Source organism: Salvelinus namaycush, chromosome 24 (genome assembly GCF_016432855.1).
Source record: "Salvelinus namaycush isolate Seneca chromosome 24, SaNama_1.0, whole genome shotgun sequence".
Taxonomy (NCBI): Eukaryota; Metazoa; Chordata; class Actinopteri; order Salmoniformes; family Salmonidae; genus Salvelinus; species Salvelinus namaycush.
The window spans coordinates 15,786,997-15,804,875 of NC_052330.1; the positions used below are offsets into that span (position 1 = coordinate 15,786,997).

Genomic DNA, 17,879 nt, shown 5'->3' on the forward strand with positions numbered 1-17,879 from the left:
GACTGGAACTGTATAAATATTAACCCCCCCAAAAATACATATTAACCCCCCAAAATATATGAGGGATTGGAAATGACGCAGACAATTACAGTGATTGAAGCCACAATCTATCTGCAATATTAAAGCTGATCCACCCCCTAAAAAAGAAAAAAAACACTACTGTGTCCTACTATGGTAGTGGTGATGCTACTGTACTTCTCCAGGACAGGCTGTGAGTACAAACATTGGCCAGGCAGTGACAGACAAAAGTAGATATGGTGGTCGCTGTGACTCATCATGGGCTGTTGACCTACAGAGTACTGTAAACAGTAAGGTCTCGTTACATGAGGAGACGATGGGGACTGGTGCTGAAACCCGTCCTTTTCCTCCAGACCAGCACAGCCCAGACTCAACAACGGTCCTTCTTCTCATGAAACAGAAAAGCTGTGACACAAAGTGCTCTTTTTTGCTCCAAAGTTGTTGTTTGCGCTAGCTAACTCATATTCCAGAAATCAGTCTCTGATATCCGGAGGGTGGCTCAAATACAGAGAGTTCTGCTGTTATGAGGTTACCAAGGAGTAGACCATACTGGAAGACAAGAGAGGGAAAAAACACAAGAATCCAAATCAATGACTGAGACTACATGATTGGACCAAACAGTATAACCAACAACAGTTACAAACAACATTGACAAAAACGATTTGATTATAAACTGGTCCACTGGAATTAATACACATTCAAGAAAGGAGCATTCAAGCATTGTGTTAAAGTGTTTAATAAATGTCTGATAAATCCATGCTTGGTTTAGTAGTGGTTGATGTGTTCTGGCTGGGTGCCTGGGTGGCTGCCAGATTCACTGAGACTTTGTTTGTGTTTGTTTATTTGAAGTTGCAATTAAAATAGCCCTTTAATGTTGTGCATATGGGCTTTTCAACTAGAAAGGATAAACATTTTTCCTATTTAAAACACAAGCAACTAAATAAGCAAGAAATATATGTCAGGCTGCGGTAAAGTTCTGCTTGAGTAATCTTATCGATAAATCAAACTTAAATATGAAATATTTATTTGAAGAACTGGGCTCGAAATAAGAGGTAGGGCTACTGTATGTCCTAGCACACACAACACTGCTAATGAAATATACAATCTGATGGTTTATTCAAATGAGGACAGTTTTGTTCTTTACAAACCATGATTCATGTTAGCATAACAACATGTTGTGAACTGGTCAGACAAGCGTAGGTTTCCAAGATGCCAACACTTAACATTTGTTCTTAGCATCAGGTAAACGAAACTAATCCCTGCTGCGGTGAAGCCTGAGCTCTCTTGTCAGTCTGGGTTATCAATATCCTTGTCTCCTAATGTAATGGAGGCACAATAAGTATGGTGGCCTGGAGGTGTCTTACACCCAGTGTTAGGAGAACCAGAGGCAGATTAGGCAGATGATGTCTCTCTAACAGCCAATCACCCCTCAGAGCTGTAGCTAGATTAATTAGTAGCCTTAGCCCAAAGCTACTTCTCCTCACCACGGCATCTACTTATTGTAGCTCATCACAGGATCACTGTTCCTAATCTACTGTACAAACACCTCCATTATTACTCAGCTGTTAGGTGAAGACTGGTTTAGTCCCCTGGTCATTTGATGAAGACCAAACCTAGTGTCCAAACAGTGAGACAGCAAGCAGAAGCTGAGGAGATGTGTGGAACAGACACTCTCTAGCTATTGGATCTCCCACTTGCTGTTAAACACCTTCAGTGTAACAAGCCCTGTACTTGGAATGTTGTCAAGAGTTACTATAACTGCACTAATATACCATTGCCTTAGATATTATATTACAGTATGAGATGTGAATTAGATCCCATTTCATCTCCAGACTGTTCATCATGGTAGAGGGGACAGACATGCTACATATGTCCTTGCTGTCAGCTTGTCATCTATCTGAATGTCATTGAGGTTGTTTAATTCACCCAGTAGTTTGGCTTCCACAGGCGAATACAGCATATTCCTCACTGAGCTAATACACTTGTATATTGAGCTCGGCTTCCTTATCAAAGCCACATAGTCATTTCTTGTTCCAATATATTTAAACGGATGTTGGGCTAATGAGCCGAGGCAAACCTGGCCATTGTAATTGAGAGGGTTATGCCTCCAGAGTCAAACTTTGATTTCCCATCAATCTGTGAATGGGAGAGCATTATGCAGCTGATGCTCGATAGTTTCAGGCAGTGAGTGTGTGTACAGTATGTGTGTTTGTGTGTGTGTGAGAGTGTGTGTGTGTGTGTGTGTGTGTGTGTGTGTGTGTGTGTGTGTGTGTGTGTGTGTGTGTGTGTGTGTGTGTGTGTGTGTGTGTGTGTGTGTGTGTGTGTGTGTGTGTGTGTGTGTGCCTCTGCATTTGTTTGTAAGTGTGTATGTATGTAAGGAAAGGTTTAGAGATCATGCCAAAGACAAGTGGAGATGTGAGTGAGAGTGGGTAGGCTTTGGAGCAGTATTACAGTAGTAGACAAAGAGGGAAGCATTCATATACAGTAACGTAACATAACATCCCTAGCAGTGATTAAACATTAGCAAAAATCACACATCTCATCAATGTTAAACAATGGAGGACTCCATTTTATTATATTGCTATGTTATATTCCATACTGGACTCCACTAAAGTGACCGCCTCCCCTGTGACAAACACCAGTAGGTCAGGGGGGCGGGAGTAATGTAGGTCAGAGGTTAGGGGTTAAAGATGATCTCCCTCAGGAGGCCCATTCTCCAGGCAAGGTTGTCCATCAGTGCTACAGTATCGCTGAGGGGGGAGAAAGAGTATGTGCAGGGGTCAGTGGGTCAGTGAGGGGGTCAGAATCACAAGGTGACAAACCCACTGAAGAGAGACTCACTAGGTGAAGGCCAGCGGAGCACCAAATGGCAGGTCAGGTCCAGTACACGCTACAGCCGAGGGGAAGAGAGTCAAATGACCACATTCACCACTTCCGACTGGTCAATTACACATTCACTGTGCCTCTGGTGAGATGTTACTACTACCAGGGGCTGTAGGGTCAATTCCATTTAGATTTAGTCAATATAAGTGATCGTTTAAAACGTTTTAGTTCAGGAATTGAAAATGTCCCAACCATAACCTGAATTGGCTAAACTGAAAAGACAATTTACCGCGGCCCTTAGGGCTGCAGGGCCAATCCATTGTGACTGGAGGATATACTATGTAATGTAGTGCATGGCTATGTAAACATCAACAACAACTGACACAGTGAAAAAGAACAGGTATCTAAGAGGTTCACTGCTGGCTGCATGGCATACTGAAAGGGCATAATGTCCTTGTGAATTCAGATGCTGGTTTAGGCACAGTAGAAATCTACACTTGGGATCTTTAATCTTTAAACAGCCAATACAGCATGTATACATATACATGTCTGAAAAGCATGAAACAGCCCTGAAAAGGAGTAACAACTATACTGTAGTTAGTCACTTTGAGGTGAAAGATGATCGTTGTCTGCATCTTAACACCGGACCAAAAAACACAGTGGAAAGTGCATTCGTCACTCACCAGTAGAGATAGTAGAAGAAGGAGAGGACGAAGAAGGACATCTTGCACCAGGCCTCTTTTTGGCAGAACTTGAGCGTGTCTCCGTTCATGACCGAGGCTGGGTCGTAGAGGAGCTCCTTAGTGTCTGTGGGGCTGTGGAAGTACCTACCGAATAGGGACACGACACACGAGGGGTAGTTGACCCGTAGAGACGGAAGGGAAGATGAAAGGAAGAATGGAGAGATGGAGGATGAGTAGGGGGGACACCCTCTTTACATGAAACATCTGACTGTTCATGATTAGTATGATTAAGTTGTGCATGACTACAGGTAGTAGTAGTAGTTGTAATGCATGGTTTATGAACATAGGTCCATGTATTTACTTATGTTAATAGATACATGAACACATGGTTTATAATGATTTACCAATAGTTTGCTAATGGGTAACAAACTATTCAATAATGGTTTATAAGTCATTTGTACTATAGACAGACTTAAATAAATGATGACAGGTTTTTTTTTAAATTCATGTGGAACAAGATTGCTACAGTAAGCTGACTGAAAACACATTCTCACGCACATTCTCATTTAAGAATGTGCGTGAGAATGTGTTTTCAGTCAGCTTAATGTACCTGGTAATAATCCAGAATCACAACCATTCTGCCCATTCCATTAACACATCTGTACCTCTCCCATCGGGGGGGGGGGGGGGGGGGCTGTCTGTAACCTCAGCTCCACTACCTCTCACACTACCTGAATAAGAGAGAGGTACAGGCACAGAGAGAGGGACCCAGGTGGAGGTTGATAGAGAGAGACGGTGAAGGGGAAATGGTGGGGGCATAGTGGGGACAGGGGGGCAGCTGTCTATGTCTGTGTCTGCTACCAGGGTGAGTTCAGTCTCAACACAGAGAGACAGAGGGATCCCTTCTACTGTAGCAGTGCTCTTCCAGTGGACCCAGCTGCATTACCCTCCAGATAGCAGAGACTGGAGATGGCTGCACTGGGGGTTTGGGGGGGGGGGGTGGGGGGTGGACCAGCTCAGTCTGACTAGTGAGGTGCTCTGCTGGGCACTAAGAGCCACAGGCATTATGTTCGCTGGCACATTTTGGATGCATTGGAAGCCAACCACACTTTTGGGAAAGCGTAATGGTCCTCTTATGATGAGGCTATATGGAATTGGCCTTAAACTGAGACATTTTTCACAGAAATGTAGCCACCGCTTTTCATCTGCATGTACAGTACCCAAATCCAGATAGCTGATGTTCTGAAAGAGCTGCAAAATCTGGACCCCTACAAATCACCTGGGCTAGAAATTATCCGCCGCAATTGTTGCAACCCCTATTACAAGCCTGTTCAACCTCTCTTTCGTATCGTCTGAGATCCCCAAAGATTGGAAAGCTGCCGCGGTTATCCCCCTCTTCAAAGGAGGAGACACTCTAGACCCAAACTGCTACAGACCTATATCTATCCTACCCTGCCTTTCTAAGGTCTTCGAAAGCCAAGTGAACAAACAGATCACCGACCATTTCGAATCCCACCGTACTTTCTCCGCTATTCAATCTGGTTTCCGAGCTGGTCATGGGTGCACCTCAGCCATGCTCAAGGTCCTAAACGATATCATAACCGCCATCGATAAAAGACAATACTGTGCAGCCGTATTCATCGACCTGGCCAAGGTTTTCGACTCTGTCAATCACCGCATTCTTATCGGCAGACTGGTTTCTCAAATGACTGCCTCGTCTGGTTCACCAACTACTTCTCAGACAGAGTTCAGTGTGTCAAATCGGAGGGCTTGTTGTCCGGACCTCTGGCAGTCTCTATGGGTGTGCCATAGGCTTCAATTCTCGGGCTGACTCTTTTCTCTGTATACATCAATGATGTCGCTCTTGCTGCTGGTGATTCTCTGATCCACCTCTACGCAGACGACACCATTCTGTATACTTCTGGCCCTTCTTTGGACACTGTGTTAACTAACCTCCAGATGAGCTTCAATGCCATACAACTCTCCTTCCGTGGCCTCCAACTGCTCCTAAATGCAAGTAAAACTAAATGCATGCTCTTCAACCGATCGCTGCCCGCACCTGCCCGCCCGTCCAGCATCACTACTCTGGACGGTTCTGACTTAGAATATGTGGACAAGTACAAATACCTAGGTGCCTGGTTAGACTGTAAACTCTCCTTCCAGACTCACATTAAGCATCTCCAATCCAAAATTAAATCTAGAATTGGCTGCCTATTTCGCAACAAAGCATCCTTCACTCATGCTGCCAAACATACCCTCGTAAAACTGACTATCCTACCGATCCTTGACTTCGGCGATGTCATTTGCAAAATAGCCTCCAACACTCTACTCAGCAAATTGGATGCGGTCTATCACAGTGCCATCCGTTTTGTCACCAAAGCCCCATATACTACCCACCACTGCGACCTGTATGCTCTCGTTGGCTGGGCCTCGCTTCATATTCGTCGCCAAACCCACTGGCACCAGGTCATCTATAAGTATTTGCTAGGTAAAGCCCCGCCTTATCTCAGCTCACTGGTCACCATAGCATCACCCACCCATAGCACGCGCTCCAGCAGGTATATTTCACTGGTCATCCCCAAAGCCAATTCCTACTTTGGCCGCTGTCACGCCCTGGCCTTAGTTATCTTTGTTTTCTTTATTATTTTAGTTAGGTCAGGATGTGACATGGGGGATGTTTGTGTGTGTTTGTCTCTAGAGACTGTGAAGGAGCTAATGGGGAAATTGGAGGAGAGAGTTATGAGGGAGGTGCTGTGTTGGTGCTTGAGGCACGACATCCGCCCGACGGAGCAAGTCGGGGACTTGATGTCACCTGAGTTAGCTCTCCATACTCGTCCTGAGGTGCATGCTAGCCGTCTGGTGAAGACTGTGCCAGTACCACGCACCAGGCCTCCTGTGCACATCCCTAGCCTTGCACGTCCTGCGCCAGCTCAACGCACCAGCTCTCCTGTGGCAGCCCCTCGCACTCGCATAGTGGTGCGTGTTCCCAGTTCAGTACCACTAGTGCCAACACCACGCACCAGGCTTCCAGTGCGTCTCCAGAGCCCTGTTCCTCCTCCACGCACTCGCCTTGAGGTGCGTGTCCTTAGCCCGGTACCACCAGTTCCGGTACCACGCACCAGGCCTACTGTGCGCCTCAGCCGGCCAGAGTCTCCCGTCTGCCCAGCGCCGCCTGCGCTACCCGTCTACCCAGCGCCGTCTGAGTCTGCCGTCTGCCCAGCGCCGTCTGAGCTGCCTGCCTGCCCAGAGCCATCTGAGCTGCCTGCCTGCCCAGAGCCATCTGAGCTGCCTGCCTGCCCAGAGCCATCTGAGCTGCCTACCTGCCCAGCGCCATCTGAGCTGCCTGCCTGCCCAGCGCCATCTGAGCCGTCTGCCTGCCCAGCGCCATCTGAGCCGTCTGCCTACCCAGCGCCATCTGAGCCGTCCGTCTGTCCCGAGCCGTCAGAGCCGTCCGTCTGTCCCGAGCCATCAGAGCCGCCCGTCTGTCCCGAGCTGCCAGAGCCGCCAGCCAGTCAGGAGCTGACGCTACCCGTCTACCCAGCGCCGTCTGAGTCTGCCGTCTGCCCAGCGCCGTCTGCGCTGCCTGCCTGCCCAGAGCCATCTGAGCTGCCTGCCTGCCCAGAGCCATCTGAGCTGCCTGCCTGCCCAGAGCCATCTGAGCTGCCTACCTGCCCAGCGCCATCTGAGCTGCCTGCCTGCCCAGCGCCATCTGAGCCGTCTGCCTGCCCAGCGCCATCTGAGCCGTCTGCCTACCCAGCGCCATCTGAGCCGTCCGTCTGTCCCGAGCCGTCAGAGCCGTCCGTCTGTCCCGAGCCATCAGAGCCGCCCGTCTGTCCCGAGCTGCCAGAGCCGCCAGCCAATCAGGAGCTGCCAGAGCCGCCCGCCAGTCAGGAGCTGCCAGAGCCACCCGCCAGTCAGGAGCTGCCAGAGCCGCCCGCCAGTCATGAGCTGCCCTCCAGTCATGAGCTGCCCTCCAGTCATGAGCTGCCCTCCAGTCATGAGCTGCCCTCCAGTCATGAGCTGCCCCTCAGTCCGGAGCTGCCCCTCAGTCCGGAGCTGCCCCCCAGTCCGGAGCTGCCCCCCAGTCCAGTGGCGCCCTCTACGATGATCTTCAGTCCGGGACTCGCTGCAAGGGTCCTCGTTCCTGGGAGGCCACCTAAGCGGGGATTGACTATGGTGGAGTGGGGTCCACGTTCCACACCCGAGCCACAGCTGTAGGAAGGCCCACCCGGACCCTCCCCTTCTGTGTCAGGTTTTGCGGCCGTAGTCCGCACCTTTAGGGGGGGGTCCTGTCACGCCCTGGCCTTAGTTATCTTTGTTTTCTTTATTATTTTAGTTAGGTCAGGGTGTGACATGGGGGATGTTTGTGTGTGTTTGTCTCGTTTAGGGTGGTTGTATTGTCTAGGTTTTTTTTGTAGAGTTCATGGGGTTCAGTGTAGGTGTTTATGTAAGTCTATGGTTGCCTAGATTGGTTCTCAATTAGAGACAGCTGTCTATCGTTGTCTCTAATTGAGAGCCATATTTAGGCAGCCATAGTCATTAGGTAGGTTGTGGGTAATTGTCTGTTTTGACGTTAGTTGCCAGTGTCTGCACTTATTTGTTTTGTATAGCTTCACGATCGTCGGTTTGTTGTTTTGTTTAGTTTGTGTTAGTGTTCTTCGTCTTTCTTAAAGAAATACAACTATGTATTTATATCACGCTGCGCCTTGGTCCTCTCTTTCACCCGAAGACGATCGTGACAGCCGCCTTTCCTTCCAGTTCTCTGCTGCCAATGACTGGAACAAATTGCAAAAAACACTGAAGCTGGAGACTCATATCTCCCTCACTAACTTTAAGCAACAGCTGTCAGAGCAGCTTACAGATCATTGCACCTGTACATTGCCCATCTGTAAATAGCCCACCCAACTATCTCATCCCCATATTGTTATATATATATTTTTTTCTCCTTTGCACATCTATCACTCCAGTGTTTAACTGCTAAATTGTAATTATTTCGCCACTATGGCCTATTTATTGCCTTACCTCCCTAATCTTACCTCATTTGCACACACTGTATATAGACTTGTATATTGTGTTATTGACTGTATGTTTGTACTCTGTGTTGTTGTTTGTGTCGCACTGCATTGCTTTATCTTGGCCAGGTCGCAGTTGTAAATGAGAAATTGTTCTCAACTGGCCTACCTGGTTAAATAAAGGTGAAAAAAATAAAAAATAATAAACAGTATGTGTCTGCTTTACACAGGTAGTGATGCTCCGTTCCACTGTGTTGCTGCTGCTAAACCTAAATCTAAAAATCTCCCCTGTTGATGTGGCTGTGTGTCACTGAGCCCCTGCTGCATGTGGGGGCTGATAAAGGAGGAGGGGACGAGCTGAAGACTTTAGGCATCAGCTGTACTCACTGGGAAGGAAAGCAGACGGACAGATCTATAGCTGCTGTGTGTCTCCCACCCCCATATTTCCACCTCTCTTTCGTTCACTCTTTTCTTTCTTTATTTCTTTCTCTCTCTCTCGCTCTTGCTCTCTGGCTCTCTCTCCATCTCTCCTTGTCTCCTCTCAGCTGTGCAGAGAGAACAGCATCTGTAGCCACATGGCATCTGGCAGTCTGCAATTAATGAGTCAGAGAGCACTGCTGCGTAACTTCAACTGGCTGAGCAAAACAATCACAGAGTTCTGCAAGTGATTCACATCAAATAACGAAAACAAGAACAAGCCAAAAGAAAAGAGAATATAACGTGTTAATGGGAGGGAGCCGTGACAGGTGACTCTTTTTCAGGGTGTGATATCAGATAATCATAACCAAAGTCACGTACAGCCTGTCTGTCAAATTGCAATTTCAACTTATTGAAGTGTTCAATTCATTAAAAAAATACAATATTTTTCTTTATTGCGGTAACTTTTGAAAAGCTCTATAGATTTTTACAAAGGATTTCTAACAAAAACGCAAGGTATTGAAAGACTGTTTGTCCCTTCTGTTTCATATTTACAATGACTGCAGACTCCACTAAACTCTACTTTGTCAGTCAAATTTATGTCAATGTTTTATGTTGGCCTTTGTCTATGAATGTCTCGTGAATATTTCAATATCAGTGCTTATCTTCTGGGCACCACACTGAATTCATGATATCTTACAAATGAGAGAAGGACAAAGTAGACTGGTCCAGCTTCGATAGTTACCTCCATGTGTTGTAGAAGAGGAGGGGGATGTTGAGGCCTACTGTCAGCCACTCCTGGGCACACAGGAACATGATACAGAACAGCCCATGGATAGAATACTCTGGAAGCACCAACTGGCAGGGAGAGAAGGAGGGAGTGAGGGAGGGAGAGAGAGAGAGGGGGAGCCCGAGAGAAAGGGAGGGAGAAGAGGGTTGATCGAAAGAGAAATGCTCTTGAGAGAGGCCATTTTACATCTTCTCATTCACAGATTATTTATCACCATTTGACATTAAACATACATAATAATCCATTATAGACAAGGGGTCATCGTTACGGTAACCTTGCGTGCTAGCCAGGCTTCTACAGCTGTTGAAAGACACTATCTCTACGGCAATCATAGATAGCTTGAGACAATTACACACAAGGCTTCATGATGTCATGGAACAACTGGCTAGCATGGATAATGACTTATGTCAATACATTGGCAATTATCCTAAACTAACTGTTATTGTGCCATGTCATGTGTCTAAGCATTACTGTACCTAGGTTTTATCAAATGTTATCAAAATGGCAAGATGTGACACAGCAACCTTATCATCAGGGTTTTGAAACCTTCAACATAAGCTACAGAATTTATTGCTCAGTAAGACCAAATGTTGTATTTTAGATAGCAGAGAAGATTAGTGAGTGTGGTTAAACACAAGATGGCAAACCTCCATCAGTCACATTAATGAATCCAACAGCAGCAGATAGTCATTAGAGCAGAGCTCCAAACATGGTTAGAGTCTGGCAAAGAGTGAGCACCGATATTACAGAGTAGTCATTAGCGCTAGCTGCACCACATACAGCATCTCGCTCCCCAAAGAGCCAGCGCCAAGCCTCATCTTTCATGTGGTGAAATTAACGCTGTGTGAAATTAAGATTTTGGAAGCAGCTCGGAGCCTTCCCAAAGAAAGTTGCAAGTCAAAAATGAAAGCTGTGGTTTAGATTGCGTCTGCTCTGAAGAGATGTAAAGAACTTTGTGGGTATGATTATGACATGAATCATGTGCGCTAGTCATAAAAATATCCCATTGAATATATTGGCCCATAATGGTGGAAGACTTACAATATCCATATGTTAATACAACACGATTAGTGGTAGTATTCATGTGTGCATTCAACCTGAAATGCAATGCGATGGCCACCCCAGAGCTGATAAAACGATGTCTTGAGTCCTGAATACTCACGGTGTATGTCCTGTTTCCTGCTCTCTGTCTGTGTGAACCCACAGAAAGGGTTTTTAGGTTATTATGTTTGACTCATACAGAAGGTTTCATCCTAGGCTGGGGCGGTGGGACAAAAGTTAACACAAAAAGCAGCTCAACAATACCAGGATTTGTGCTACTTAGCAGCACAGATGTAAGCTGTTAAAAACTCTAAAATATGTAACCATTCATAAAGAAAAAAGCTTCAGAGAAGCAGAAGGAGAGGCCAAGTTAAACTACAGTTGAAGTCGGAAGTTTACATACACTAAGGTTAAAGTCATTAAAACTTGTTTTCCAACCACTCCACAAATTTCTTGTTAACAAACTACAGTTTTGGCAAGTTGGTTAGGATATCTATTTTGTGCATGACACAAGGAATTTTTTCAACAATTGTTTACATACAAATTATTTTACTTATAAATCACAATTCCAGTAGGTCAGAAGTGTACATACACTAAGTTGACTGTGCCTTTAAACAGCTTGGAAAATTCCAGAAAATGATTTAATGGTTTTAGAAGCTTCTGATATAATAATTTACATAATTTGAGTCAATTGGAGGTGTACCTGTTGATGTATTTCAAGGCCTACCTTCAAACTCAGTGCCTCTTTGCTTGACATCATGGGAAAATCAAAAGAAAACAGCCAAGACCTCAGAAAAAAATTGTAGACCTCCACAAGTCTGGTTCATCCTTGGGAGGAATTTCCAAACGCCTGAAGGTATCACGTTCATCTGTACAAACAATAGTACGCAAGTATAAACACCATGGGACCACGCAGCCGTCATACCGCTCAGGAAGAAGACTCGATCTGTCTCCAAGAGATTAATGTACTTTGGTGCAAAAAGTGGAAATCAATCCCAGAACAACAGCAAAGGACCTTGTGAAGATGCTGGAGGCGACGGGTACAAAAGTATCTATATCCACAGTAAAACGAGTCCTATATTGACATAACCTGAAAGGCCGCTCAGCAAGGAATTGCTCCAAAACCGCCATAAAAAAGCCAGACTACAGTTTGCAACTGCACATGGAGACGAAGATCCTACTTTATGGAGAAATGTCCTCTGGTCTGATGAAACAAAATATAACTTTTTGGCCATAATGATCATCGTTACGTTTGGAGGAAAAAGGGGATGCTTGCAAGCCGAAGAACACCATCCCAACCGTGAAGCACGGGGGTGGCAGCATCATGTTGTGGGGGTGCTTTGCTGCAGGAGGGACTGGTGCACTTCACAAAATAGATGGCATCATGAGGTAGGAAAATTATGTGGATATATTGAAGCAACATCTCAAGACATCAGTCAGGAAGTTAAAGCTGGGTCGCAAATGGGTCTTCCAAATGGACAATGACCCCAAGCATACATCCAAAGTTGTGGCAAAATGGCTTAAGGACAACTACGTCAAGGTATTGGAGTGGCCATCGCAAAGCCCTGACCTCAATCCTATGGAAAATTTGTGGGCAGAACTGAAAAATTGTGTGCGAACAAGGAGGCCTACAAACCTGACTCAGTTACACCAGCTCTGTCAGGAGGAATGGGCCAAAATTCACCCATCTTATTGTGGGAAGCTTGTGGAAGGCTACCCAAAATGTTTGACCCAAGTTAAACAATTTAAAGGCAATGCTACCAAATACTAATTGAGTGTATGTAAACTTCTGGGAATGGGAATGTGATGAAAGAAATAAAAGCTGAAATAAATCATTCTCTCTACTATTATTCTGACATTTCACATTCTTAAAATAAAGTGGTGATCCTAACTAACCTAAGACAGGGAATTTTTACTAGGATTAAATGTCAGGTACTGTGAAAAACTGAGTTAAAATGTATTTGGCGAAGGTGTATGTAAACTTCCAACTTCAACTGTATCTATGTTTAATGCTATTCCCGAAGCCCTTCAGAAGTTCATGTATATTTAACACACTACAGGCACAACTGGAGCCCTGTCTGAAACACCTTGACTACATTCTTCACAGCACTACATACTTCCTAATAACATAAAAATATATTGGAGCACAGAGGAGGAGCTCTTCAACAGCAGGTGATGGAGAAACTGCTCCTCAAACAGAACTATATATACACACACACACACGACACGCCGCCACGCTCATTAAAACACAAATAATCACGTTAACCTTTTCATTACCCCCGCTAATTCTCAGCCCCCATCCATCAAGTCCCTACCCTCGCTGTCGCTGGCTAAACTCCTGCTGAACGCGGACAAACATTATGAACCGCTCCCATGCTAATGTACCAGGCATTACGGAATTTAACCTACACCATAAAATACATTATGAACACATAAATCATGAGTAGTAGTCATCACATCAACCACGACTAAAACAGAGAGACTATATAAGAGAAGGGGTTTGGTCGCAAGGCAGAGGCACACAGAGCAACAAAGCTACATGATACTGTAGTCCTACAGTAACAACGAGGGGAGAGTAACAACACTGATGAACTGTATATGTATTTATTAGGGATCCCCATTAGCTGTTGCCAAGGCAGCAGCTACTCTTCCTGGGTCCAAACACATTAAGGCACTTATGTTACTTATAAAACAAAATATTAAACAGTACATCAAATAACATTATTACACCACTACATATCTACAATACAAAATGTATGATACCACCATACAACAATATTACAATGCACACTACTGTTAAAAAGTTTGGGGTCACTTAGAAATGTCCTTGTTTTTGAAAGAAAATGTCATTTTTTGTCCATTAAAATAACATCAATTTGATCAGAAATACAGTGTAGACATTGTTAATGTTGTAAATGACTATTATAGCTGGAAACGGCTGATTTTAATGGAATATCTACATAGGCGTACAGAGGCCCATTATCAGCAACCATCACTCCTGTGTTCCAATGGCACGTTGTGTCAGCTAATCGAAGTTTATCATTTTAAAAAGCTAATTGAACATTAGAAAACCCTTTTGCAATTATGTTAGCACAGCTGAAAACTGTTATTCTGATTAAAGAAGCAATAATACTGGCCTTCTTTAGACTAGTTGAGAATCTGGAGCATCAGCATTTGTGGGTTTATTTTACAGGCTCAAAATGGCCAGAAACAAAGGACTTTCTTCTGAAACTCGTCAGTCTATTCTTGTTCTGAGAAATGAAGGCTATTCCATGCGAGAAATTGCCAAGAAACTGAAGATCTTGTACAACGCTGTATACTACTCCCTTCACAGAACAGCGCAAACTGTCTCTAACCAGAATAGAAAGAGGAGTAGGAAGCCCCAGTGCACAACTGAGCAAGAGGACAAGTGTCTAGTTTAAGAAACAGACGCCTCACAAGTCCTCAACTGGCAGCTTCATTTAATAGTACCCGCAAAACACCAGTCTCAACGTCAACAGTGAATGCTGGCCTTCTAGGCAGAGTTGCAAAGAAAAAGCCATATCTCTGTCCAGTGTCTGTGTTCTTTTGCCCATCTTAATCTTTTCTTTTTATTGGCCAGTCTGAGATATGGCTTTTTCTTTGCAACTCTGCCTAGAATCGCTTGAGTTTCAAGTTTGGGGAAGAACATTTTTACCATTAAAATTCACCTTTATAATAAAAGCATTACATGCATAAATGCATTTGCATTTGCAGTCACTTTGATAATGGTGTTTTCCTCTAATGGAACATTCACGCTTATAGCCTACTACCACGTGCACATTGCTGCACTTATAATGTGAAGAAACAGCCTAATAGTTTATCAACATTTTAAGATAAATGTTCTGATCTGTTGCGTCAGCCACATTGCATAAAATTATTATTTTGATGCTAGTGGTTGTATTAATATGGAATCTATCGCATCCCACAACTGCCCCAGACTATTTTTGGAATATTTATTTAGGTCGACTTTTGTACTCTGGAGGATAGTAGATTGACATTGGCTAGTGCTTTTGCTGTTCATTAGGCTTACTCGTCTTGTTGACTGATGAAAAGTAAATGTGGACAGTTCATCCAATATCTTCAATATGCACCTCGGAATTGAATAAGGACGCGCGCAGTTGCGTCCCCAATGTGTCTGTCTTCACTTGTAGCCTGTGAGAAAGGCCAGTTCACATGATGGAGCCGCAGCAGTCAGGGAGAAGGGCACAACGGCCACTGGCCGCAGAAGGCATGGAATTTTTTAGGGTGCATTATGGCCACACAAAGGGGATGCTGCTGAGAAATTCTAGGCATTATCAAGTGCTGGTCAAATTGTGAATGTGACTGATGTAGTGTGTACAGCCTGCACAAAAAATAAAGCAGCGCTCATGCCTTTCAAGCGACTTTTTTCAAATCATCATTACAGTCGCATCACGCCTTATTAATCAATCAAACTCAAAAGAAAAAGCCCAATGTTTGTAGAACAACTAATGTTACATTAATAATTCTAGATTAAGCATATAGGAATTCCTATTTCTTTGTTAACACCTCAACACAGAATAGATGCATGTGGCACTCCCTCAAATCCTTTGGAGAAAATATCCTTTCTATTGTGTTTAGCTTTGTTCAATTGTATTCTTCATACTCTAAAATAATCTAAAATAATGCCATGGAATTCTAAGCAAATCTTGTCTGCTAAATTAACTAGTGTAGCCCACAGCCATATGGCATAGCCAGATCAGGACCTAACATAAGGACAACTCAGAGTATGCTATTGTAACGGTTTTCTTCCTGAGATGAAGGAGAGGACCAAAACGCAGCGCGGCTAGTGTTCAACATGTTTAATAACAAAGAGATGATAACGTGAACACTATACAAAATACAAAATAACAAACGTGAAAACCGAGACAGTCCTATCTGGTGCAGAACACAAAGACAGGAAACAACCACCCACAAACCCCAACACAAAACAAGCCACCTAAATATGGTTCCCAATCAGAGACAATGACAAACACCTGCCTCTGATTGAGAACCATATCAGGCATACATAGAAATGGACAAACTAGACACACAACATAGAATGCCCACCCAGCTCACGTCCTGACCAACACTAAAACAAGTAAAACACACAAGAACTATGGTCAGAACGTGACAGCTATTCTGTTCTTCTGAATTAACTACCCTGATATCCTGAACCAGGTAGCAGGCACTAGTTACCGTTTGAAGCTTTTTCTTGAGTGGGCAGCTTGATGAAAGCCAGTCAATATAGAAATCACCCGGAAAATATATGTCAATATATGTCAAATATATGCGAAGGAAAGTTTATTTTGTGCATCTTGTCTTTGGTGTCATAAACAATCCTTGGTTCCTGCCTGTACCTGGTAAAGATATGAGGGGGGGGTTCAGTCATGACCTCCTCCTTTAGACTATTTGGCTGAATGCCTAGAGTTTGTTCTCTAAGTTAAGATAGGAGACGGTGCCAGACACATGTCGGAACCAACCATATGAACTATGCCTATGTAACGTGTTTGTAACCAGTATATAAGGGAACTAAACGGGACTGCCCAGTGAGAGCTCCTGACAGACGTTCACTATGGTGCATCAAGTTAGTTGGAACCTCTCCAGCATGCTGACAATAAACAATGATTAATTTAGGATTGACTTCGAGTGTCCCTGTATAAGAATTTCCACGACACATTATCCAGATATTGACTGTTAGCACTTAGTGGTCTATAGCAGCTTCCCACCAGAATGGGCTTTAGGTGAGCCAGATGAACCTGTAGCCATATTACTTCAACAGTATTTAACATGAGATCCTCTCTAAGCTTTAAAGGAATGCGGTTCTGAATATAGTGGGTATAGGGTTGATCCAGCTGTGTGGAGCTCGGGGCTCATCTGGGACGAGCGAGGCTAGGATCAGGGCTCTGTCTCTGGGTTATGAGCCCTGAAGGGTTCCTCCCTCCCTGTCTTCCACATCTGACCACTCCGGGGCACACACACATTCTGATATCTCCTCGACTCGACTCCTCGACGAGAAGTCAACTTGTAGCTAACTGTAAGAAGTAAGAACTAACTGAGGCCGTTTGTGCATCTCTCTCTCTCCCACTCTCTCTCTCTCTATATATATATTTACTCCAAAAAGGAGAGGAACCCCAGAAGATGACACATACACACCAGCAACACCTATCGCATGTCTGCTGCAGAGCTTCTGCAAGGTTTTCTTTCTTCCAAAGATCACTCTTTACATTTACACATACACCTCACACTACATATTATTTTTAGTTCCATCTCATTCATTCTAATGCAATACAAACAGCCACATTTCCCTCTAACATGCCAAGCCAATATTCCAATAACAGCTAGGGCCTGCACTGCTGCAAGCCAGAGCCAATCCACTCCACAGCCCCAGACAGTGGCGAAGCAGGGTTTAACCTGTTGGCCAATTCGAGCTGATGTCTGCGAGGGCCCCATTCAGCCACAGTTCAAGAGGCCAGAGTCCTTTTAAAGTGTGACTTTTGAGGCGCCCCCCTGGGAGGGAGAGCAGAGCAACACGGGCAGGCAGGCTCTCTACAGCACACAGTTAATGAGAGAGGGCTGCTGCTGCTGTGGACCGACTGCTGCTACTCTACTCCACTCAGGCGATCTACAGAGCTAGCACCCACTCTCCTCTACTCCACTCTCATCCTCTTCTCCCTCTCCTTGACAGTCCTTCACTCATTCTCTGCTTGCTGACTGTGGAGTTATTAGGCTGTGGAGTTATCTTCATGCCACTCGACGGCGGGTCGCTTGCAACAGCCAATTAACACCACTTAACGGTGATTATACATCCCTCAACAGGACAAGGGCCCCTTATGATGTAGCCTTCAGTACGCTCCCAGTACAACTGAACCAGAGGATCATACGGTCCAAAAATAAGTTTTAGACAGACTAAGAAGTTTCATTTTCAGAGATCATACCCCTTCTGCTCCTAAAATCCTGCCTGGGTTTTAACTGCTATCATAGCTGAGAGAGAAAGGCTAAAAACAGACAAAACATGAAAGGGAAGAAACAGGGTTTACTAACTGAGGCCAAAGACCAAACTCGTCTCGTGTCAAG

The 17,879-nt window shown here is 44.7% G+C and overlaps 1 protein-coding gene across 1 annotated transcript in view; it reads right to left on the bottom strand.

Moving 5' to 3' along the window:
* Positions 1 to 539: 539 nt before the first annotated feature.
* LOC120019575 (protein cornichon homolog 3-like) overlaps positions 540 to 17,879 on the bottom strand; it is a 43,112-nt gene continuing 25,772 nt past the window's right edge. The window contains exons 4-6 of the mRNA XM_038962883.1: positions 9,699 to 9,811; positions 3,525 to 3,668; positions 540 to 567 (exon numbers count right to left, since the gene is read on the bottom strand). Coding sequence (XP_038818811.1) covers positions 540 to 567; positions 3,525 to 3,668; positions 9,699 to 9,811 — 285 coding nt within the window. The remainder of the gene's footprint in view (positions 568 to 3,524; positions 3,669 to 9,698; positions 9,812 to 17,879) is intronic.